We start from the raw sequence: 24,528 nt of genomic DNA, 5'->3' as shown, positions 1-24,528 counted from the left end.
CTTGTAAATATCGTCATGAAACTTTGCCAGCTGATTACTGACATTAAAACAGATTTTGAAAACAGCTTTTTTTCATTTTATAAAAAAAAAAAAACCTATATACAGGTCTTAAAAAATGCACATCTTGCATGTTTTTAAGAGGAAAATGTAAATATGGTTGTGTAGGAGAAATATATAGATGCAAACAATGCATGTTGGACCTTTTTATTTATACTAGTATGAAAGGAGACATGTTATGAAAGCTTAATAGACAAAAAATCTCAAAATTAACCAGTGCTAAAAAAAAGCTTACATTTTTACTTGCATTGTCTATCCTTAAATGTACTTATTGACACATTCTCCATCTCCTAATATACCCTTTTCTCTCCAGGTTCAGCGGTAAAGAGCCTAGTGCTTTATAGGGTCATACAATACATAAAGATTTAAATACATCAAGTATAGAATATAGACACATTACAAAAGTGAATAAATGAAATAAGTACAAAATACACTTTCTGACACTTTTTCCATCTCTTGATATACCTTGTTCTCTCCAGGTTCCGCGGTGAAGAACCTTCCCGCCTTCCACCTCTTGCAGACGGCTTTACTGCGTTCTCAGGACAGTGTGTTCTGCTGTCAGGTCCTCAGAACCCTTCAGTCCGTATGGGAACGCGACCCGGCTAACTTCTTCCTCCTGGAGTGGACCGTCCAGTCCATGACACAACTGGCCGCGTGTGTGTGGAGGAAACCATCGCCCGTACAAAAGCTCTTCTTCTCAATGCTGGAGATGGTATGACTTGACTTATCAAATTGAATTCAACTTTATTTAAATTGGGCCTTTCGGGTAAAATTAATATACAATGTGTCAGCTATTCTGGAGAATGCTTGGTGTCAAAATAACTTTTTATCAATATCAGTGAATATCTCCTCACAATCCACTACCTGTCCGTACTATGTGTGCGTTAAAAAAAACAGCCTAGCCTCTGTAAACGGGCATGTTCCGTTCCTAGCTACAGTGGGCCCCTTTGTTTATATACACATTTACAGAGCCTAGGCTGTCTTAACACTGGAATTGTATTTCAGTGCACAGTGCACACACACACAGTATATACAGGTAGCAGATCAGGAAGAGATATACACTGATTTTGACAAAGTGATTTTGACAACAAGCATTCTCCAGAATCACTGACTCTGACATATTTTAGGGCAAATAAGAATAGAGAAAATAAAGTAGCAAATGATAAACAGAGCTAAAAATTGATATCTTGAACTTCAATCAATCAATCAATCAATCACCTCTAAAGCTGACAGGCAGCCTATGAAGGGACTGTGTTGTCTGGAAAGTCCCTGTGCATACATTTTCTGTGAAACAACTTAATGGCAAATTCTAATTTAAATGCTTCCTCCACTCACAATCACTGATTCCACCATTAACTGCGTCCTCCAGGTTGTGTTTAAGATGAACTACATCCCCCATGAGACCTTGCGGTCGCTGCTGACGGTGCTGAAGCAGAGCTGGGCCGGGACACTGGCTGCAGGAGGAGGAGCAGGAGGGCTGGAGTTTGGAGTGGTGGCTCTCAAGAGTTTTCACAGGTCAGCAAAGAACTTGACATTGTTAAGAATAACTTAGAAAAAGCCCTGAAAAAACCCTTCTCCAAATGGTATCCGAATAATTTTGTTAGTCTGATATATTTTGGCAACTGCTGGAGATTAAGTTCCTTATGTCTACTTTCTACTTATGCATTTTTGTTATTACATTTATAGGACATTTCTCAGGACTATTTGAGATTATGAATATTCTCCTTATCATCACAGCTATCTTGATGATAATAATAATAATAATAATAATAATAATAATAATAATAACTAGAAAATGCATTTCCTGCTGAAAATGCGTGTGAATGCTGAAACAGCTTACGCTAAACTGGATAGCTGAGTATGAAGATTTGAAAAAGTTTAAAAGGGTCTATGAAGATTTATAAAGTTGTTAAAGTTTATAAAGGTCATAATTGTGTAAAATAAGTTTAAAAGGAGTTGAAAAGTTGAATATATAGAGGTTTGAATAACATTTCTTGCTGAAATTATGAAGAAGTTGAAAGACATGGATAAAAATGTTAAAACTATGAAATAGTAATTGAATAGACTTGGAGCTTAACTACCTTGATGGCTTGAATGTATATGAATCAGCTAAAGGAGTATGAAGATGTGGAAAAGTAAGAAACAGTCTTAAGTATGAACAGCAGTGAATTGTTTAACTCTTATAGGAATGATGTTGAATATTTAAAAATGTCTAGATAAAATTATAATTGAAAGACATGAAAAAAAGAATTATGTGTGAAATAGGCCTTCAAAGAGCAGAGTGTTTGCCCCATTTCAACTGTGCCTCTCCGAACTGTCTAATAAAGCGGAAAAAGGAAAAAAATAATCAAGAAAAAAAAGTGAAATTGCCCTTTAATGGGCAGAGTGAGTCACCAAGGTGAGTGTATGTCTTATTGAGGGTCTGTGATCAGGCAGAAATCCCACCTTTTAGAGGCCTCAGAGAGGTAATTTCATCAAAAACCTCACCTCAAACCGCTGCCTCTAACTGACGGACCGTGAGTCTAACTGACAAAATTATTTTATTGTTAGAACCAGAAGAATCTGATGAAGACACAGTGTGAAGATTATGTCTGTAATGTGAAGAATATGAGAACCAGAGCATTTCAAAGGTGTGGTACAGTCTGCCTTTCTCCAGAAATGTCCTGTCTCAGTTATCGAGGCGGCAGTTGGTTGAACACCATTTAGCTTGGAAGCCCAGACCTCCCATTGTGTAGGTCCGATTGCTTCAGTAGTCACATCTATGCGACCGGAAGAATATGTCCTACATTTTGATGTCAAAATTATCCACGTAGGGTTTAATTTGTGGGAGTGAGAGGCAGTTATGTGGAAGGTTTTGGTGTATTTTTACACCAGTTCTACACTGTAACAGTTGGTTTCCCCACTCTGCCTCTGAACATTCCGTCCCATCCGGATCCCATTATAAATTTAGAAAGAGGCTGAAAAAAGCTTAAAACTAAAACTGTGCTTGTTCAAAGACAGTTTAAGATTTTAAAAAGTTGAATAGGATTTTAATAGCTGCAATTCATGTGAATTGTTTAAAGTTTGAATGGAGGCTGTAGCTGAAAAAATGCCGGAGGAGATAGGTTTCAAAGCGGATGAAGTTTTAGCGGTTTGGAATGCTGCTCCTATCCGCTTCAATGTTAAAATAATTTGTTAAAAAGCTGAATATTTTAAATATTTTAAAAGATTGAAACATGTTGAAATGTGTTTAATAGTGTGCTGAAAGAGCAGAACACTGTGATTCTTGAATGGTTTAAATAGCTGAAAATTTGAAGGAGTTACAGTTTTGAAGGGTTTGGAGGCTGTTCCCATCCGCTTCAGTGTTAAAAAAGTTGGTTAAAAAGCTGAATATTTTAAAAAGTTTAAAAGGTAGAAAAATGTTAAAAGATGTCCACACATGTCCTTAAAGAGCTGAACATTTTGGTATTTGTATGGTTGAAATAGCTGAAGATTTGAAGGAGTTGAAGAGAGCCAAAAAACGTACGGAAGCGGAAAAATAAGTTTAACTAGAAAATGCATTTCCTGCTGAAAATGCGTGTGAATGCTGAAACAGCTTACGCTAAACTGGATAGCTGAGTATGAAGATTTGAAAATGTCTATAAAGGTTTATAAAGTTGTTGAAGTTTATAAAGGTCATAATTGTGTAAAATAAGTTTAAAAGGAGTTGAAAAGTTGAATATATAGAGGTTTGAATAACATTTCTTGCTGAAATTATGAAGAAGTTGAAAGACATGGATAAAAATCTTAAAACTATGAAATAGTAATTGAATAGACTTGGAGCTAAACTACCTTGATGGCTTGAATGTATATGAATCAGCTAAAGGAGTATGAAGATGTGGAAAAGTAAGAAACAGTCTTAAGTATGAACAGTAGTGAATTGTTTAAAGGGACACTGTGTAACATTTTAAGTATTTTATTGGCTAAAATCAATATCCTCATTCATAAGTATGTCCTCATTGGTGTAAAATCACCTCTGCCAATAATCTGAATTATCTTCCTGAGCGGAGAATTCCAAATATTAATGTTACATTTTGTACATTGAGCAGGCAAGTGTTATGGAGGAATCCATGTTTTTGGAATGTCATCAGGTGCATTATTTAGAATTTAGAATAGTTCTTGTCCTTGAAGGCCAATGTAGCTTCTGTTATTATTCAAAAGGGTTGGGGTTACCCAGGGAGCGTTGCATTCTAGAACTTTCTTGATGATGTCATATTACACAGTGCCCCTTTAACTCTTATAGGAATGATGTTGAATATTTAAAAATGTCTAGATAAAATTATTACTGAAAGACATGAAAAAAAAAATGATGTGTGAAATAGGCCTTCAAAGAGCAGAGTGTTTGCCCCATTTCAACTGTGCCTCTCCGAACTGTCTAATAAAGCGGAAAAAAGAAAAAAATAATCAAGAAAAAAAGTTAAATTGCCCTTTAATGGGCAGAGTGAGTCAGCAAGGTGAGTGTATGTCTTATTGAGGGTCTGTGATCAGGCAGAAATCCCAACTTTTAGAGGCCTCAGAGAGGTCATTTCATCCAAAACCTCACCTAAAACCGCTGCCTCTAACTGACGGACCGTGAGTCTAACTGACAAAATTATTTTATTGTTAGAACCAGAAGAATCTGATAAAGACACAGTGTGAAGATTATGTCTGTAATGTGAAGAATATGAGAACCAGAGCATTTTAAAGGTGTGGTACAGTCTGCCTTTCTCCAGAAATGTCATGTCTCAGTTATCAAGGCGGCAGTTGGTTGGACACCATTTAGCTTGGAAGCCCAAAACTTCCATTGTGTAGGTCCGATTGCTTCAGTAGTCACATCTATGCGACCGGCAGAATATGTCCTACATTTTTATGTAAAAATTATCCGCGTAGGGTTTAATTTGTGGGAGTGAGAGGCAGTTATGTGGAAGGTTTTGGTGTATTTTTACACGAGTTCTACACTGTAACAGTTGGTTCCCCCACTCTGCCTCTGAACATTCCGTCCCATCCGGATCCCATTATAAATTTAGAAAGAGGTTGAAAAAAGCTTAAAACTAAAACTATGTTTGTTCAAAGACTGTTTAAGATTTTAAAAAGTTGAATAGGAATTGAATAGCTGTAATTAATGTGAATTGTTTAACGTTTGAATGGAGGTTGTAGCTGAAAAAATGCGGGAGGAGATAGGTTTCAAAGCGGAGGAAGTTTTAGCGGTTTGGAATGCTGCTCCTATCCGCGTCAATGTTAAAACAATTTGTTAAAAAGCTGAATATTTGAAATAGTTTAAAAGATTGAAACATGTTGAAATGTGTTTAATAGTGTGCTGAAAGAGCTGAACATTGTGATTATTGAATGGTTTAAATAGCTGAAAATTTGAAGGAGTTACACTTTTGAAGGATTTGGAGGCTGCTCCCATCCGCTTCAGTGTTAAATAAGTTGGTTAAAAAGCTGAATATTTTAAAAAGTTTAAAAGGTAGAAAAATGTTAAAAGAGGTCCAAACATGTCCTTAAAGAGCTGAACATTTTGGTATTTGTATGGTTGAAATAGCTGAAGATTTGAAGGAGTTGAAGAGAGCCAAAAAACGTACGGAAGCGGAAAAATAAGTTTAACTAGAAAATGCATTTCCTGCTGAAAATGCGTGTGAATGCTGAAACAGCTTACGCTAAACTGGATAGCTGAGTATGAAGATTTGAAAATGTCTATAAAGGTTTATAAAGTTGTTGAAGTTTATAAAGGTCATAATTGTGTAAAATAAGTTTAAAAGGAGTTGAAAAGTTGAATATATAGAGGTTTGAATAACATTTCTTGCTGAAATTATGAAGAAGTTGAAAGACATGGATAAAAATCTTAAAACTATGAAATAGTAATTGAATAGACTTGGAGCTAAACTACCTTGATGGCTTGAATGTATATGAATCAGCTAAAGGAGTATGAAGATGTGGAAAAGTAAGAAACAGTCTTAAGTATGAACAGTAGTGAATTGTTTAACTCTTATAGGAATGATGTTGAATATTTAAAAATGTCTAGATAAAATTATTACTGAAAGACATGGAAAAAAAAATGATGTGTGAAATAGGCCTTCAAAGAGCAGAGTGTTTGCCCCATTTCAACTGTGCCTCTCCGAACTGTCTAATAAAGCGGAAAAAAGAAAAAAATAATCAAGAAAAAAAGTTAAATTGCCCTTTAATGGGCAGAGTGAGTCAGCAAGGTGAGTGTATGTCTTATTGAGGGTCTGTGATCAGGCAGAAATCCCAACTTTTAGAGGCCTCAGAGAGGTCATTTCATCCAAAACCTCACCTAAAACCGCTGCCTCTAACTGACGGACCGTGAGTCTAACTGACAAAATTATTTTATTGTTAGAACCAGAAGAATCTGATAAAGACACAGTGTGAAGATTATGTCTGTAATGTGAAGAATATGAGAACCAGAGCATTTTAAAGGTGTGGTACAGTCTGCCTTTCTCCAGAAATGTCATGTCTCAGTTATCAAGGCGGCAGTTGGTTGGACACCATTTAGCTTGGAAGCCCAAAACTTCCATTGTGTAGGTCCGATTGCTTCAGTAGTCACATCTATGCGACCGGCAGAATATGTCCTACATTTTTATGTAAAAATTATCCGCGTAGGGTTTAATTTGTGGGAGTGAGAGGCAGTTATGTGGAAGGTTTTGGTGTATTTTTACACGAGTTCTACACTGTAACAGTTGGTTCCCCCACTCTGCCTCTGAACATTCCGTCCCATCCGGATCCCATTATAAATTTAGAAAGAGGTTGAAAAAAGCTTAAAACTAAAACTATGTTTGTTCAAAGACTGTTTAAGATTTTAAAAAGTTGAATAGGAATTGAATAGCTGTAATTAATGTGAATTGTTTAACGTTTGAATGGAGGTTGTAGCTGAAAAAATGCGGGAGGAGATAGGTTTCAAAGCGGAGGAAGTTTTAGCGGTTTGGAATGCTGCTCCTATCCGCGTCAATGTTAAAATAATTTGTTAAAAAGCTGAATATTTGAAATAGTTTAAAAGATTGAAACATGTTGAAATGTGTTTAATAGTGTGCTGAAAGAGCTGAACATTGTGATTATTGAATGGTTTAAATAGCTGAAAATTTGAAGGAGTTACACTTTTGAAGGATTTGGAGGCTGCTCCCATCCGCTTCAGTGTTAAATAAGTTGGTTAAAAAGCTGAATATTTTAAAAAGTTTAAAAGGTAGAAAAATGTTAAAAGAGGTCCAAACATGTCCTTAAAGAGCTGAACATTTTGGTATTTGTATGGTTGAAATAGCTGAAGATTTGAAGGAGTTGAAGAGAGCCAAAAAACGTACGGAAGCGGAAAAATAAGTTTAACTAGAAATGCAATTCCTGAAGAAATTGCGGTGTGAATGCTGCGCTGCTGAACTGAAGCTGATGCTGAATAAACTTCACTGCTGAATGTTGATGAAGAACGAAGGATGAATATATCTGAATGAACAGAATGGTTGAACAATAGAATGTTTGAAAAAATGTGGAATATTTGGAAGTTTGAATGGACTTTTCAGATGAATTTATGAATTAATTATGACCTTAAACTATGATAAATGTTATCAGTTCATCTTTGAGTCAGAATCAACATTTTGCAAAATTTGAAGAAAAACCGTGGAAGCGTTCATAAAATACTGCAGTCACAAAAGGCAATGTCACAGTGACCTTTAAATTTGACCTTTGAACTCCTATGAGGTCATTAGTGAGTCATAATCAACATATGTGCACATTTTTAAGAAAATCTGTGTAAGTCTAAAATTAAGCGCCAGCCGGGATTTGAACCGCCGACCTTTGTATTTCAGGGTTAATCGACTATGCACTCTTCCACCCACAGTTAGTATGACTCCTGTTCCCAGTCAGACGTCGCCTGGCATTCCCAGCGCTGGCAAATTAAATTTGCTGCGCGTGTTGGTCTGGACACGCTCCGTTGAAGCTTTATCAAGAAAACCAGAAATCTGGCTATGGTTTCAATTGGTTCTATCTAATATGGGCGTGCCAGAGCCCTTTATATGGTACTCCGGGGAGGACGTAACCGGATGACGACAGTGACGTGCATGCGACGTCGAAGCCGTGATAGTAAACATCAAAGATGGCTGCGGATATGTTGTGTGAGTTTGAGACTGCTTTGGCCTCGACCCTTAACGATTTGGAAGACGGCACTCAAATCTTTCATTAGCAAGTAAGTGGAATGTTCTGTTTTGCCGACCGACCACGGCAAACGTTTAATTTAACAGTTGAACAGCTGTTCGCTAAACGAAAGGGGCTTAGGTCGCCTTGTGCATCGCTCTGATTGGTTGTAGTGCTATCCAACTGCGTGCAGTGTCATTTGAAATGCACGAGTAGGAGCCGCCCCTTGAGTTGGAAATTACTATTGATCGTGGCCAGACCCTCTATCGTTCAAGATATCAGGGTCTGGATTTCCAGGCTAAGTCAGATGCACATTTAGCAGGATAAAATTTGATGGCAAACACTTATCTTGAACCTGTGACCTTTGAGACCCCAATCCAAAGCACTTTCCAGTACACCACCAGATTTGTGTTATAAGGAGAGGAGGTGATATTTTAAAAGGTAAGACTGAAAGACTTGCCCTGGTCAGACGGAAACGGAGAAACCTAGTGAGACACTAGTTTGTTCAGTGTTTATTTCTCACCATAAAATAAAATTTCACCACATTATTATTTTAAACCGCAATATTCAAATTTGATAATACCTATCACATTACCTTCAAGTCCCAGTTATTTTATGATAAACCTGTACACAAAACATTTCAGAAAGGATATTGATGATAATCTTATTGACCTCTTAAGATAGAGAAGATGGCATAATCAAATCAACAAGTGTAAAACAACATGTTTGTTCGAATATATGTTACATTGTAGGCTACCCTCTATGCATATGCATACCAATAACTGTGTCAGACACCTGTCAAAAGTAGGGCTGGAGCCTCCATCGATGCAGATCTTCTTTTGAATATTGTGTAGGAAACCCAGATGCATATATGTTGTTATATATTATATGTTATATAGTGATGCTAAATGATACCCAAGTGTCTGATAATGACGTACATGCATTTTAGACCCTTAGTGCCAAATTTCCTGGATTGCGTGAAGTTGAACCAAGCAAATTTTCCATGTATGGTCAATGGTCATGCTGCTACACGGCCTGTCCCTGTCCCTGTAGTCCGCTCAGTGTAACGGGAGGCCAGAGGGCGGTGCCTGATACTATCCGGTTACTTTGAGGGAACCTGGCCAATCAGAGCAGACCCCCTCTGTTCAAACAGAGGGCAGTTGTATTTAGTCTCTAAACAGAATGTTTAGGGGCAAAACTTTAGTACCAAAGTTAGATTGAAAAATCTCTAATGTTTTTCTTTGATTACATCTCTTCTGTTGCTCAATTCATGCTCAGCTGCTGATTATATAATGGATACGTCAACAAGACTGAACATTTTTAAATAATAAGCCCATTGTTAACATTCATTCTACAAGTGACCCACAGAAACTGAGAGAAATCTCCATCTGCTGGATGTCACATTTAATTATGCTTAAATTATGGATGATTATAGCATTAGGTTTTTTGGCTCCCCCTGGAGGAGGGAAAACTGTTATAAAACAACTTCAAAATTAAGAATTTGAAAATGGTTAAATTAATATGAATTGTACTGAGACGTTGAATAATGCCCACCTTCAAGTTAAATCAGATATAGTCTGTTAGAATATTTCAGCTAATTCACAATTTATTAAAGTGTTATTGGTACATCACAAATGTTAACCGCATAGAAAAAGGAAAAAATAAAAATCTGCGGATATAATATTTACAGTGTTGCTTTCTTCATCAGCCTTACACCCTCAAAGCATGTCAGGAAAAACTTCTTAAAAACCCTTATAAGGGAAAAAAATAATTGAAGAAACCTTTAGGTAGGCCAAGTCTAAGAGGGATCTCCTACCGAGACGGCTGGGCATGAAATACTAGTTCTGGTTTGAATCTGTGATTGTCTGAAAGTCTTGTGCACAGTGTAGCTACTGTGGATGACACAATGTGTATCTGTGTATGGTGGTTAGTGGAAAGGAAACTCTCTTTTTCAGAAGTCATTCTTCAAGTGGCCAGATGAGGAAGGGCAGCGACTGTTTCTGAGTTGAGCAGTTTGAGGTCCAGAAGTAGACTCCCAAAGGAAATTGCTGTAAAGAAGATCAACAAGAGACAAATGTTTTACAATAAGACCAAATCATTTGTTATATATGCATTTAATCACTTACATAAGAAGCAAGGTCAAATGTTATAGTAAAAAAAGCATTGATCTACTTACATGCTCAGTACAGAGTGGAGCAGCACTGCCTGCCTCTTTTCTGCTCTTCCTCAGTCCATATGATTATGTGTATTAGGAGATGGCATCAGAAGCTCTGCAGACGATCCTGTCTCTCCTTTGGGATGGTTGGTCATGTGGCCGTCTGGATGGACAGGCACAGGAAGCATCTTTGTCGAGTTGAGGCCTCCAGGATACTGCTCAGAAGATGAAAATGTAAATGTATATATGAGAGGGAACACATGTTATAATACAATAGTCATTAAAAATCACATGTAGAACAAAGAAGTTCAAATGTTTGATTAAAAAAGCATCAAATATAATCTACTTACATTTTTGAAGCAGAGAATTGAAAGCTCAGCAAAGAGTCACAGAGTTGAAGTGTCTTTAACTGCCTTGAGTTGACCTCTCCATGATGCTGAAGACTCTCAGCCTGGCACAGATCAAGTGAGAAAAGATCAGAAGCAATTGATAATTTGATTTTTTTTTTCACATTGTGAGGGTTTGAGGTGCAGCTGCAATTTCGATTTAGAACGTTTACTTACAAAAAAGCATTGTTCCAGCTCAAGATGGCCACACAGGTTGTTTGCCACTGGTTTTTTCTGTTGCCCCAGTATCACCACGTTTCCTCGGTGCAGATTCATATTTTCCACCTCTCAGCCTGAAAACCAAATGTGAATTTTTTTGTTACTCACAGTAAATACTGACGACAGTGACAACAACCAAATCAGTACAGTCATGAAGAGTTATGCAAGCTTTGATACAGCATTAACATAAAACATATGTAGTTACATACTTGGCACTGTTCCAGAGAACTATGAAGGGCGATGAAGACCTCTGTGGTTGGTCTCTCTCTGCCTTGAGTAGATGTCTCTCACGTCTATTGTGAAGCACAATGTTGGTGTTTCAGGACCTCTGGTGTCATGTCTGAGCTGAGGGGCCTCCCTAGTGACAACTGTGGGGCACTTATGTAGACAAATATACAGACAAAAATGTATTTAGTAAATAGGAGTCATGTAGAGTGCAGCAGGAGCAATAATGAATCATAACAACTTCCCACAATTACTGTTAACAATGAGTTATGTTTTAGTTACCTGCACTTATTTGCAGTGTCCTGTCTGTGAACACTTCTCTGGACTGCCATTATATTATATTATATTATATTATATATTGAGAGAATAGTTTATTCACAAATTTAAAAGGTCAACTTTCTTCAATACGTGGCAGCTGCATTATTTAATAAGCTTTGCCGCTCAGGAAAATATGATTGAATATTTTGTCATCTTTGAATGTTTTCGAGTGAGATTGTCCCTCCATCCCTCCCTCCCTCCCAGCCTGTAAAAGGCTGGAACAGCCGAAGCAGATGTTACAGCTTGGCTGATGAGGACAATCCCACCCACAAACTAATGTCAGTATTTTTCTGTATAAAGTTTTGTTCAAGTAATATGTTGAGAAATCGATAACTATGAAATCTGATCCTTTTCATAATAAGATGTTGACTTACAATCCATCAATGCATTACAACATTCTTAGTTATGTTAGTCTGCAATAGTCACCAAGGCTATACTCTCAATTTACATTTCGATTATTTCTGAGGTTAGTGTACAGAACACAGGATTGTTGAAATGTCAACTTTCTTCAATACCTAGCAGTTGGTTTATTTAAGCTTTGCTGCTCAAGAAAACATAATTTAATATTTTGTCGTTGTTGCAATTCAGGTAGAAATAGTTGAATATTTTTCTTAAAATGTTTTCGAGTGAGATTGTCCCTCCATCCCTCCCTCCCTCCCAGCCTGTAAAAGGCTGGAACAGCCGAAGCAGATGTTACAGCTTGGCTGATAAGGACAATCCCACCCACAAACTAATGTCAGTATTTTTCTGTATTAAGTTTTGTTCAAAATATAAATATAAAGAATATGTTGAGAAATCAATAACTACAAACTCTAATCCTTTTCATCATAAGACATTGACTTAGAATCATCAATGTATTACACAATTCTTAGTTATGTTACACTTTGAAATGGTTACCAAGGCTATATTAACATTTAGATTATTTCTGAGGTTAGTGTACAGAACACAGGATTGTGGTAGCTGTAGTAAGTTTGGAGCACACCAGAATGCAGACAGCACTGTGGTCGAGAGATGTAGATGTGGTCCAAGAGTGTATTTTTGTCGGTGGTAGCGGCTGTGATAAGTTGCTCGTAACCTTTTGACTGAAACAGTTCAAGGATGGGCTTGCTTGCTCTGGACAACAGATTTTCATTAAAATCTCCGCAGACTATGATCGGATGATGATCCATAATTTCTAGCGAATCCAAGAGGCTTTGCAAGTTGGATAGGAATGAGCGCATGCTGTAGGTTGGAGGCTTGTAAACAGCAGCAATCAGCGCATTGAATGGAGCTTCAAGCTTGACAACTGTGAACTCAATATCTGTAGCATTTTGAATGTACTGCTTTTCACGGACTTGGATATGGTTTTTTACATAGATAGCGACCCCGCCACCATTTTTGCGACCCATGTCAGGGCAGTTTGTGTACGAGACATTTCGGTTGCGATTAAACATCTTGTACCCGTCTAAATGGAGACTTTGGGCGACAAATGATCCTTGTAAGTGAGTTTCTGTTAGACAGAGGACGTCTGCAAGGTGAAGTTCATGGTGACTCTTGATATCAGCGATGTGAGACGGAAGTCCTTCTGTGTTGTGGTGGATGACGGTGAGAACATCTGGCCTGTTTAATGTCGCTGTGACATTCAGCAGAGGCATTAAATGTTCAAATGAAGCTTCTGCCATGGCTGCAAGACCTATTTTGACTTGTGGATTGGCATATATTTTTGTCTCGTCAAAATCTAGAACATGTAGTCCACTGAGGGAAGTAACTCTGCTGAGAGCAACATAGGCCATGCCTGGTTCAAAGATGGTTTTTAGTGAGACTGCAGCTGAGGACCTTGTCATGCCTTGAACCTTGTGTATTGTACAAGCAAATGCAAGTTTTAAAGGAAACTGCCTGCGAACCACTCCCTTTTGCTTCAGTAGTTTTTCTTCCTGTCTATCAATGTAGACAATATTATCAGCTGCACTGATATTGCTGGGATTTCTTGCCACATCGAGTTCCAGACCAAGTTTGTTGACGTGTGAAGCACTCCCCTCATCACTGGTCACTATTTTCGCAATACATGCAAATGTTCCATTGCAGAGACCAGACTGCACGTTGATATTTCTGGTTAGCATGACACGAGCGCCTAAAGCAACTTTAATTGAGTCAGGTAACTCTTTATTGTCCCCTTTCAAAGGTGTAGCTTGTATCGCCATTCTACCAGTTCTGGGATCTTTTCGATAGTCGTCTGCATCTATCCTTATGATGTCAGAGTGAAACAACTCTAGTGATGTCGAATTATGTGCATCAACTTGTTTATTTGTAGCATAGACATGAAGTATGTCTTTTGGACAGTGTGCCGGATCAGTGATAGCCTGTGAAAGCAAAGCTTTGTCTTGGTCGGATAATGCTTCTTCCTTCTCTTTAACGCGGATGCGGTTCAGCATCTCAGCAAATGGGACATCATCTTTCTGACGCATAATCTCGGTCAACGTGATAATCTGAAATTGGTCGCGCCAGAGGTCGATCTGAGTTGGATCATAGACACACAACGGTTTAGACTGTCTCACAGGAGGGAGCTGATTGAAATCACCCACGGCGAGGACACACATCCCACCAAAAGGTCTCTGATTTCCTTTGATTTGTTTTAATCTGGCATCGACATAGGCAAAGAGATACTTTGAGCACATGGAGATTTCATCAATGATGAGTATCTCTGTATTTGAAAGCTCTGCCCTGACTTCATCTAGTTTATTCCCAAGGCCAATGAACGGAGGCTTTAAACTTCTTGGCAGCTTGAGGAGACAATGTAGTGTTGTGCCTGATATGTTAAAGGCCGCAGTGCCAGTAAATGCGGTTAACAGGACGGTAGGTTTGGAAATGTCAGACTCCTCTGCATTACGAGGAAGTGTACGCAATATTTTGGATGCTTCTGCGTGGATGCATTTGATAAGATGAGACTTGCCTGTTCCAGCACCACCGTTAATGAAATAGAAGAACGGTTCCACATTTAAACCACAGACGCGTTTTATGCTCCAGTCTCTGATGGCGTAGAAAACGGATGCTTGCTTCTGGTTTAAGTTTTGATACATTTGCCGCAACATTGCAGGATCTATCTCAGGGGCTTCTCTCATGATGGCAACTTCTGGTCTGTTTTCTGACCTCAGATTATAGTCTGGCACGTTCTCTTGCACGTTATCCTCATCAGCTGGTCTGGCATCAAGTTCCTCAATGCATTCCAACCTTTGCAGTTCACATTCGGGAGCCAGATTACTCCATTCGTTTATTATAACACCATTCTGTTCAAAGTCTGCGATGGCGCTGTCAATGTCTTCCCTGTGTTTCTCATATTTATCTCGGTTTCGTTTCACAACACAAGACACCATCTCAGGGTGCTCTGTACCTGGTATCCAAACTCTGGCACGGTCGTGGAAGGACTGGTAGGTGGGATAGTTTCTTGTTTTTAGCTCTGTCTCTGAGCGATAGGGGACATAAAGCTTAAGCAATGAGCCGTGAAATTCCTCAGGATTCTTCTCCTGTGAGAAACAACGATATTTAATAACAGCGGGTTTACCGTTTGTTCTTCTCTGAACGAATCCCATCTGATTCAGTAGGGGCAGTACGTTGGGACCTTTTGCCTGTTTGCCATAGACGATTCTACAAGTGGAAACAAAATCGGCCAAGCACATTGCCTCAAAGTCTGGAGTTTCTGGTCTGCATTGATACTTGTCAGGTAATCCGTTCATCCACAAATTAACCGAGTCTGGTGTTCTGTTCTCGAGGAAGGACATGGGGTAACTCATTTTTAGCGCGTTGTCATCAGTCTGTACAAATATGACCTTGCGTGAACACTGTTTCATGCGTAGACCACATGCACGGGCCACACACTCTTGAGCACTGACCTCTCTTTTCTTAGAGTACGCCTGCATTACCAGTTTCATCTCATCGCTCTCATTTACATTTTCATGACTTGAATTTTCAATCATTGATTTGAGGTATTCACTTAAACCGTGTTCAGCTTTGCTGATGTAGCTGCAGATGTACATGATACACGAGTAAGGGTTGAGAATGAACTGTATATCTAAATTAGCATCCCAGGCTTCAAGGAGGGCAGGATTGTATCCATTTACCCACGAGTCTTTTGGATCACGCTTTAGAACCACCTCACTTGCTTTGGCTTTAATACACAGGCATTCTATGTATTCCTCAACTGTTAGGTCACATGACGCCAACATCTGCTGCAAAGTCAGAGATGCGCTCTCAGCTACATCGTTTAAGCGGTTTAGTGCTTTGAGCTTTCTTATTGCCAACAACTCTCTCTCATCTTCATCTTCCAATACTTTAGATCGTATTATCATGGTTTCTGGGGCTGGGATTTTAGGAAATCCAAAACGGCAGTTGGCATTGGAATATTTAACACATGTCTTTGAATGTGTTTTGCTGTGCATCTGAACTTCTGTAACTTTTTTGTGCAGTTCAGGTTGTGTGTTTGGATCAGGCAACTGAGCTGTGATGTACTTGGAAACGAAATCACAAACCGTCTGATCCGAGTCTTCCTCAAACACAGGAGCTCCTTCTACCCATACGAGACAGTGTATGTGTGGGCTTCCACGGTGCTGAAATTCCAATCTCAAAAACCAGTCCACCACTTTACCGATGGGTTGAGCGGGTGACAGTATCAAATCTCTGAACAGAGCCTCAACACGTTTGTCAAAAAGTCGCATACAGGTCACCGGGTTTGATCTTAAGATGGATGCTTTCGCCTCCCAATCGAGTGCATCAACGTTCACTTGTTCGCCTTGTTGAGCTTTAATGGCTGTAATAACCTCCTTCCAGCGCATTTCAGCAGCAGAAAATGTAAGAAAGAATGTTGGCGTCCCCATCTGACGAATCATAGCAAACAAGTCTTTGGTCGTCTTCTCCCAAAAGGCGGGGGAGCCTCTTAGTGGTGTCATGAACCGGATTGCATCTTTGTTACGCACAAGTTTTTCAACCTCATGCTTGTTCTGCAACATTGCATTGGTTATTTTGCGACCATCTCGTGTAAAAGGTTTTGCTTTACGCAGCTGTATTGACATGCTGGAAGTGGCCTGATATATCTCGGATACAAATTGAGCGAAGAAGAGGTAGTTTGTATCCCTAGCAAAACGGTCGTCGACACAGCAAAGTCTAGCTTTGAAATAACTGCAGGGTGTTAATGTTTTGGGACGGTTTTCGTCTAGAGTGTTTTGACCAGTGGGAAACTGAACGGGAAAAGCCATTGCCTCTAGGTTAGGAGTTTTGAAAAAGCTTACTGGTTTGTTTCCCTCAGCGGGTGCAACCGAGTAGATTCCCTCACTAAAACTTAATATTTCATCTGTCAAATCAGTTGGTTGTAGACATGACTCGAGAGCAACGGCGCCATTAGGTTCATCACTCTCCTGTTCAATATTTTCAGACTGCTGCTGTGGTTGCTGACCATCAGACAACTGACTATTTGTATCCTGTTCATCGTTCTCAGAATCAATTTCTGGCTCACAGAGTGCATCGTTCTCAAAGGTGTCAATTTCCATCATATCTTCTACATTATAGTCCGTATCATCCATGTTTTCCTCATCCAAGTCATTAGCTTCCTCATCAATTAATGGGTCACAAAGCTCTTCCTCATCTCGGATTGTTATGTCAGTGTACTGCGGATGGACCTCCTTTAGTTTGCACAAAGCCCTCACTAGTTTAGTCCATGTTACACTTTGGTAAAGTTGATGGCCGGTATAGCACAATTTCCTCTTAAGTTTAACTCTCATGACCTGAGATTCACTTCTTAGTCTCGGTAAGGCATTTACCGTTTCTTGTACTTCTGATGGGACGCAGACCAAGTTTCCGCAAATTTGGCGTTGACCTCCTTTCGGTAGTGGTATAATTTTGGCGAATGTTATGCATTTGGAAATGAGATGCCTCTCCAAAATGTTCAAATCACAAAGTTCAGTGGGAATATCTGCCAGCTCTAGATTATTAGCCATGGAAAGTGGTGGCATACTTCCAGTTTTAAGGTGCTCGTGGCAAGTGTGACAGATCCACTCCTTTTTTCTTTCATCTGGTACTGTGCATTGTTGTGCATTTTGACACTCATCAGTACAAACATGAACAAACTTCCCTGTCAGGCAGGTTTGAGCAACAAGTGGATTTGTATTGTACTTTGATCTATCGCAACATCTCACTTGATTTGGAAACAATGCCCGACAGCAGACCGTGCAGCCATGTATCGGTGCTTTTTTTATATTGGATCGAAAAACCTCTATAGCATCTCTCATCTGAATGTCTTCCATTACATCTCTAATGAGACTGTCATCCATAGAATCTCTCATCAGACCGTCATCCCTTTGGTTTTGCCTTCTCTGCATGCGTCTGTATTTTTGTCTTATTCTCATTGCACAATTCATTCGATGAGTCATTCCAAATGCACGATTGTTTTGGTATTTGTTTCTCATGCGTTGCCTCATTGTTTCTTTTTGTCTGGATCTAAATGCAGGGTCCTTTGCATAACGAGTGGTTACATGAGACTTTTGAGTTTGTCTGAAAAGAGCATTTACGTGATAGCGGGTGCATATGTATGACTTCTGCTTCAGCCTGAAGCTTTCGCTTTGCCTGTAACGTTTTGTAATATATGACCTCCGCTTCTGCCTAAAGTCGTTGTCTTGATTGTAACGTTTTGCCAAGTAAAGCTTCCGCTTCTGCTGGAATGTAGAATCGTGTTGATAGCGAGAACGTATGTAGGACATCTTTCTTTCTCTGTATGAAACAGTTGTATGGGATTGCGTATGTTTGTTAACACATTTATCTTTAGAATACCTTTCCCTCTGTTTACTTTTTCTTTTCATTTGTCGACTTTCTGCTCTTTTGATTTTTTCAGCGGTTTTGTCAGGTTTGGCTTTTGCCTTCTCCAAAGCCTTAGCTCTTTTTCTATACTTGGCCCTTAAATGTTTGGGAAGTTTAGATGGATTAGGCATCTGTTGGTTAGTTTGTGGATCATCATTTGCATCTGATGTAATGTTAGCAGAGGGTGTGCACTCTGTAACTGAGCATGATGGCAAATACATGTCACTTTCAGTGTCTGTAACACTGGAAATAGTGTTAAGGTTCTCCTCCCCCATATGTGAAACAGCAATGTCTGCAGTAGAGTGTATTGGTGCTACATTTTCAGCAACAGATAATTCATGCTCACTGTTGAAAACCACAGGAATAAGCTCATAAGGAGCATCAGGGCTGGTGCCCAACATAGTGAAGCTTGTGATAATTTTTGTTATCAGATCACTTAAATGTGTACAAGTACACATGACTGCCGTACCAATACCGTCTGGGTCAGTGGGAAATCCATCTGGGCGTCTGGTGTGTGGGTCAAAAAAGCCATACCTTCCTAGCTGGTCTCGGAAAACAGCGATGCACAGAGAACTCATTATCAGCAGAGCATTTACCCCGGATGACAAACACTGGAGTCTGGCTGCAAGGTTGATGAAGTCGCCTACAGCAGGAGCAGATAGAAAATTTCCATACATTGAGTCACACTTTGTCATTATGTGCTGCAGTCTGTAGCCCTTAACAACCTCAGGAATTTCTTCTATATTCAAGTGTCTGTGAACCATCCTTTTATCATGACCCAACTGTTCCACTACAAGTGAATACATGTCATGGCCTCTATCTAAAACAAGATCAAGTTCTGCACTTTGGAGGTGATGTAACTCATGCAGGTAAGCTAGAAATGTTACAGAGTTACAGGTGCACTGACTGTTTTTGGACTCATGATACATATGATGGTTCTGACTGCGGGATGCCAACACACATGTTACATTATCATTAGAAGGTTCAGAAACATTTACTTCTCTGTTGTTGCGAGGTTGAACATTGTCCACATGTTGAGCTTCTGTTGAGTGTAGAAACTCGCTTAACTTAAGCCAGCGTACCTTTGATGCTTGAGACTTCTTCCCCTTCCTGGGCATGGTCACAGTCAAGTTAGTAAGTTATATTTGTCAGAAATGGCAAAGCCACAGGGTCAAAAGTTTTGTAAGTGCCACTCAAAACAACACTGACGTGGCCTTTATCAGTGGTGCCACTTTCAAAAATCAGCAACTGACGTGGTACTTTATCAGTGCCTCGGTCAATAGTTCAATAGGCTGAACAGTGAAAACCCGTGAAAACGGGGAGAGAGAAAGAAGTAAGAGACAACAGATGGAGGAAGACAGAGGATAGAGGGGTTGGGGGTTGGGATGGGAGAAACATGCAGGACTGCAGGGCCAATCGTCTTCTTGTAATTCTGCATGTGAAACAGAGAGGAGATAACAATCAGTAATAATAATGAGCGCACAGTATATAGCCTGTTGATTCATTAGAGGTGCCCTACTTTTCACATGGCAATATAAAATCTTTATTGACAAGAGATTCAATTGTTGTTCTAATGGAAAACTTTAATATAATTTATTGTGCTTGCAAAGCAGCAAGCAATGCATTGACTTTAGTTCATAATATTGAATAGAAAAACAAATGGGTAATTTGTGTGTTTCCAATTTTTTTAACCCTCCTGTTGTACTGGGGTCAAATTGACATTTTTTTGCGGGAAACTATTTTTTTCATTCAACAAATGGTCTGAAAATGATATGGATTGTCCAATACTATGCTTTTGATAATTAAAATAAATTTGAAGTGTTAAATTAGACCAAATTGTTAGATGCTTCACCGAAAAAGGCAGCACTATTTTTTGATAGTATTTTTTTATTTAGAACATTAAAAAAGACTGTATTCATTTTGTTTTGTTAAAACTTTGGACGCATAAACATTGGCTAATTTGCATATTTATTCAAACATTTCAGAAAATAATTATATTATAAAAAATTATTGTTTGAAGGGGGCTGAAAAGTAGCTAAATATAGCGACAAAATCGCTAAGTTGGCAACACTGCCCGAGCAGCCCCTCCCAGCTGCGGTCAGAGCAGGAGCATAGATAGTAGGAGATACACACACACCTCTCCGCTCTTACAATTAGTTTGCTATCTTGCCTGGCTGTTACAGCTACTTTTGTTAGGCCAACCAGCACACTTGCAATGATTTTAAGCTAACATAGGCCCACATGGTATGTCTGTGATTAAAATGTATGCTCAATATGTACGTATGTAGTTATCATTACTAATGTTTAATCACCTCGGAATCGGACATGGTGTTTGTCTCCTGTCAACTGAATTCACATGAACGCGCGTAGCTGTCGTTCAGAGGGATGAGCTACAGCAGGTAGAGCGTTGGGAAAACAGCCGTTGGGATCCCAACGGCTGAAATTATCAACTGCAGCTTTAAGTAATCTACTGGTAAAGTAGTCTTCTACAAAACGTATTCTAGGGATGTTTTGGGTTATAATAAATCACAACTAGAATTTGCCCATCTGGACATTTTGGGACTTGGCCGCCGAAGAGGCACAGCGAGCGAAGCTGCAGCGAGCCTGTCTGTCATCGTTGCTAGACAATAGTAGCCAGCCCCATAGCTAACTTCCTCAAAAGCAAAAAAAAAAAAAAACGATTTACCCAAGCATTATTGTTCCTTCCGAGGTCGCGTTATGGTTCTAATGTTGTATTATGATTTAAGGGAAAGACAAATGAAATGATACATTTCCAGCTGTCTCAATACTGTGCTTGCGTTCACTTCTGAGTTAGCTTCCAAGCAACAGCACGTAGCCTAAAGCTAGTATATCCTGAGTCATCATAGGCAACTTCAAGGCTAGCAGTGTCTCTACTTAGCTAGTTAACTCATGCGCTGCGGCCTCCCCCATAACAATTTAACAGCCGGCGCAAAGCAGTTTCACTGCTGACCTGCTGTAGCAGTCCGACAGTGAACATAAGAACATTTCTTACACAGTGGGAATTATTTATTCTTCTTCAGTGGGGGATATTTAATATCTAGCTTTAGCAACAACGCTAAAGGCTGTACGGCCGTTAGCTTCATAACCTACTTTACCATAACAATGTCGGACCAGAAAGGCATAAAGGCTTTAGTACCTCTAGCGTGTAACAAGTCATCACGTTATTAAATAATTAATATTAATGTTAAACCACTCAGCCGTCTTTTTATACAGTTATAGTTGTCAGTTAAGAGACACGTCTACTCACCGCAAAGACCAGAGGAGAACTGTACAGTACGATGACGTGCGTTCACGGACACTCGGAAAATTCCAGTCAAATATAGATAGCTTAAGAAATGCGACATCGTGTGTGTACAGACACGAAAAAGCAGGTGTGTGTACGTACACACACCTGCTGCTTTTTCAAACACTTTCATAGACGTGCTTATCATAAATTGTATTAAAATGAATGCATGGTTAAAGTGTCAATTAATTGAGCCCTTGGATTTCCTACTGCAAATGAATGCAGCCTCATCGATTACGAATTCACCAACTGCTTCTGCTGTGCAGTAGGCGTGTGTGTAATTTATCAATCATTAATAAAAGCACAACCATCATAAGCACAAACACGATTTAATTAACACACTTTAACAATAAACCAGACGTCTGTTGACACCCTTTGTTGTCACAGCTGATCGAAACCTACACTTACCATTTCTTACCGTGACTTCTTTTCCGTACAAGCCAGTGTTCGGAGAGGGAACCAACCGGGTGACGTAGGCGTCGACTCATTCCAACATGGCGGTCACTTCAAGATTGTTATAGCCTCGTTTGACTAGGAGCCGTCTTGCTCAGACCTGCGCAATTATGACGCGCGTCTTGCTGAGCGCACAGCATAATTGCGCAGGTCTGAACAAGACGGCTCGTAGTGAAACGAGGCTATAATCTATGATTTAAAACACATTTTAAATGTTTTTTTTTTCATATGTGTGTGTACTGGCAGTACTAAAATATGTGTTTCATTTCCTGTTTAAGGCAGCGGTCAAGAAAATATTTTTGCTTTGTACTCTCACCTTTTTATTCCTCTCCCTCTTACCCCACACGTAGGCCCAAACACATTTGTTGTTATACCTTCATGAGTTTCTGTATTGGTACACTTGTATTAAAATATAGCCTTATAGCAAGTCTGATTTCGATTCAAGGTGACTATCATCTTTTCAAGTCTATTCATAACAATCAAACCATGTTCTAATCATTCATACTCCTTAAACTCCTCCCAAAAAATGTAAATCATAAATGTAGTCTAACTCTCAGTGTTTACCAATCAATAACACATATTGAACACATTATTAATTCCTGACAAAAACTCCATTCAAACATGTTCAAATTCAAATATATTTATTTACAAAAATAAAAAAACACAATGATTTAAAAAAGGAACAATATTATCTAAAAATTAAATTGAAGTTATGTACAAAATAAAAATATTAATAAAGAATAATGATTATAAACAAATTAATTATAAAAAAAGATAAATATGAACTGTGTGTGTGTGTGTGTGTGTGTGTGTGTGTGTGTGTGTGTGTGTGTGTGTGTGTGTGTGTGTGTGTGTGTGTGTGTGTGTGTGTGTGTGTGTGTGTGTGTGTGTGTGTGTGGCGGTGGTGGTGGGACGGGGAAGGTTGTGTGGCTCAACACATCCCCTGAAGGCATCATCACACCACTTCAATGCTCTCTAAGTAGTGATGGAAAATAAATTTCACCCTCAGTGGGGTGATGATGCCTTCAGGGAAGGCATCAAGCCACACATCCACCGGTATGTGGAATTCCTCTCCTTCGGTATCTATTACTTCCACACGCGTGTTGTTGCCGGTGCTGTAGCCCTCAATATTGAAAATGATTTCGGATGGTACCACCTATAGGAAATAAGATTATAAATAGTTGCCTGGTACAAGCTCAGCGTGACAGCAATTGTAATGGACAATCCAAAACATGAAGTAATCTACTCACCTCCACCTTTGACCAATTTGTGGTCCAAAGAGCCTGGACGGAGGAGCCCCTGAGGTGGGTGACCCGGATGGGCCACCCAACCTCCATCTCGGCCAAGTTGGCCTCCCTCCAGAGTGTAAGTTTTATCTCCTTCTCTCCCTTCAATAACACAACAGGCAGCATTAGTACTTATTTAGTAATAAAATGTGATTCAGACAGACGATGACTGGAAAGTTTTGTATTTTTATTATATAAATTACATTCATTTATTTACTAAAAAATATGGATCTGGTATTGCAATGAGCTGCTAACAAAGTCACTAGTAACATAATGAAAAGAAACCCTACCTCTTTGAATCTAATGTCCCTGACGGGGACATCTGATGCACTGGCTCCCCCTCTAGTCCTGAACGGCAGAAGCTGAATGGGAAAGGAGAAGTACAAACTACTTTATTAATTTGGTATGAAACCTGCTGTTTACCATCCCTCTCTCTTTCTCTCTCTACGTTGTGAATTTGAATGCATTAAAAAGAAGTAGGTAACACCAACAATCTGCAACAACTTACCTCCAGCACAACACCTTGAATGGTGAGGTACCCCCCCAGGTCCTCCATCTTCAGGTCCTGGAGGGATACCTCCTTGCTGGGAGGGTCCAGAAGTCCCCTGGCTTCCCCCTCCAGGGCCGAAGGGACCTTCACTGCCGCGCACTTAAAAATCTTGCTTTTGCGATGGCACAGTAGTGCCGTCCTGCTGCCCTCTGTGCTCTTTGCAAAATTTTTAAAAATATAGGACTCCCCTTCTTTTAGGCCCTTGGCCAATTTTTCGAATATTGTGATTGTGCAGACTGTTTTCCCGTCCGAGACAGCTGCAGTGGTATTGGTATACTGACTGAGCGGCGATGCTTTGTAATGGCTGACCCCCCACTTTGCCACCTTTGTTGATTGGCTCAACTGTAGCACCTTGAAGGCTTTTGGGCTCTCAAATTCCATTCTGAAATTCAAAAAAAGATACAAGACAAAAAGACCATAAGAATGAGTGATTACAGAGGCAAGCAATTGTTTTTCAATTGAAATTAAATTAAGAAAAACAAAATAAGCCAAATATACAGGTTAACAAGATAATAAACTCATACAAGTTTGGTGGGTAGAATCAAAGTTTTGCTTTGTTTTTTTCTATTGTTTTTTTTTTTTTGCATGAAATCACCACATTAATATGATTTAAATAATCCCTGCAA

At 39.3% G+C, this 24,528-nt stretch overlaps 1 protein-coding gene and 1 long non-coding RNA gene across 3 annotated transcripts in view; one reads left to right on the top strand and one right to left on the bottom strand.

The window, feature by feature from the left end:
• wdfy4 (WDFY family member 4) overlaps window positions 1–24,528 on the top strand; it is a 116,112-nt gene that overhangs the window by 15,255 nt on the left and 76,329 nt on the right. For both annotated transcript variants that reach the window (XM_080037131.1, XM_080037130.1), the window contains exons 9-10: window positions 537–769; window positions 1,427–1,572. In XM_080037131.1, coding sequence (XP_079893257.1) covers window positions 537–769; window positions 1,427–1,572 — 379 coding nt within the window. The remainder of the gene's footprint in view (window positions 1–536; window positions 770–1,426; window positions 1,573–24,528) is intronic.
• Window positions 9,787–11,250, bottom strand: LOC307257798. The gene is made up of 5 exons (XR_013845106.1): window positions 11,157–11,250; window positions 10,906–11,021; window positions 10,693–10,793; window positions 10,364–10,560; window positions 9,787–10,235 (listed from the first exon to the last, which is right to left on the bottom strand). It is a non-coding gene; the product is annotated as an uncharacterized lncRNA (long non-coding RNA).

The sequence above is a fragment of the Ammodytes marinus genome (genome assembly GCF_949987685.1).
Source record: "Ammodytes marinus genome assembly, chromosome: 11".
Lineage (NCBI taxonomy): Eukaryota > Metazoa > Chordata > Actinopteri > Uranoscopiformes > Ammodytidae > Ammodytes > Ammodytes marinus.
Note: the sequence above shows the minus strand (reverse complement) of the source record. Positions and strands in the feature narration are given on the sequence as shown.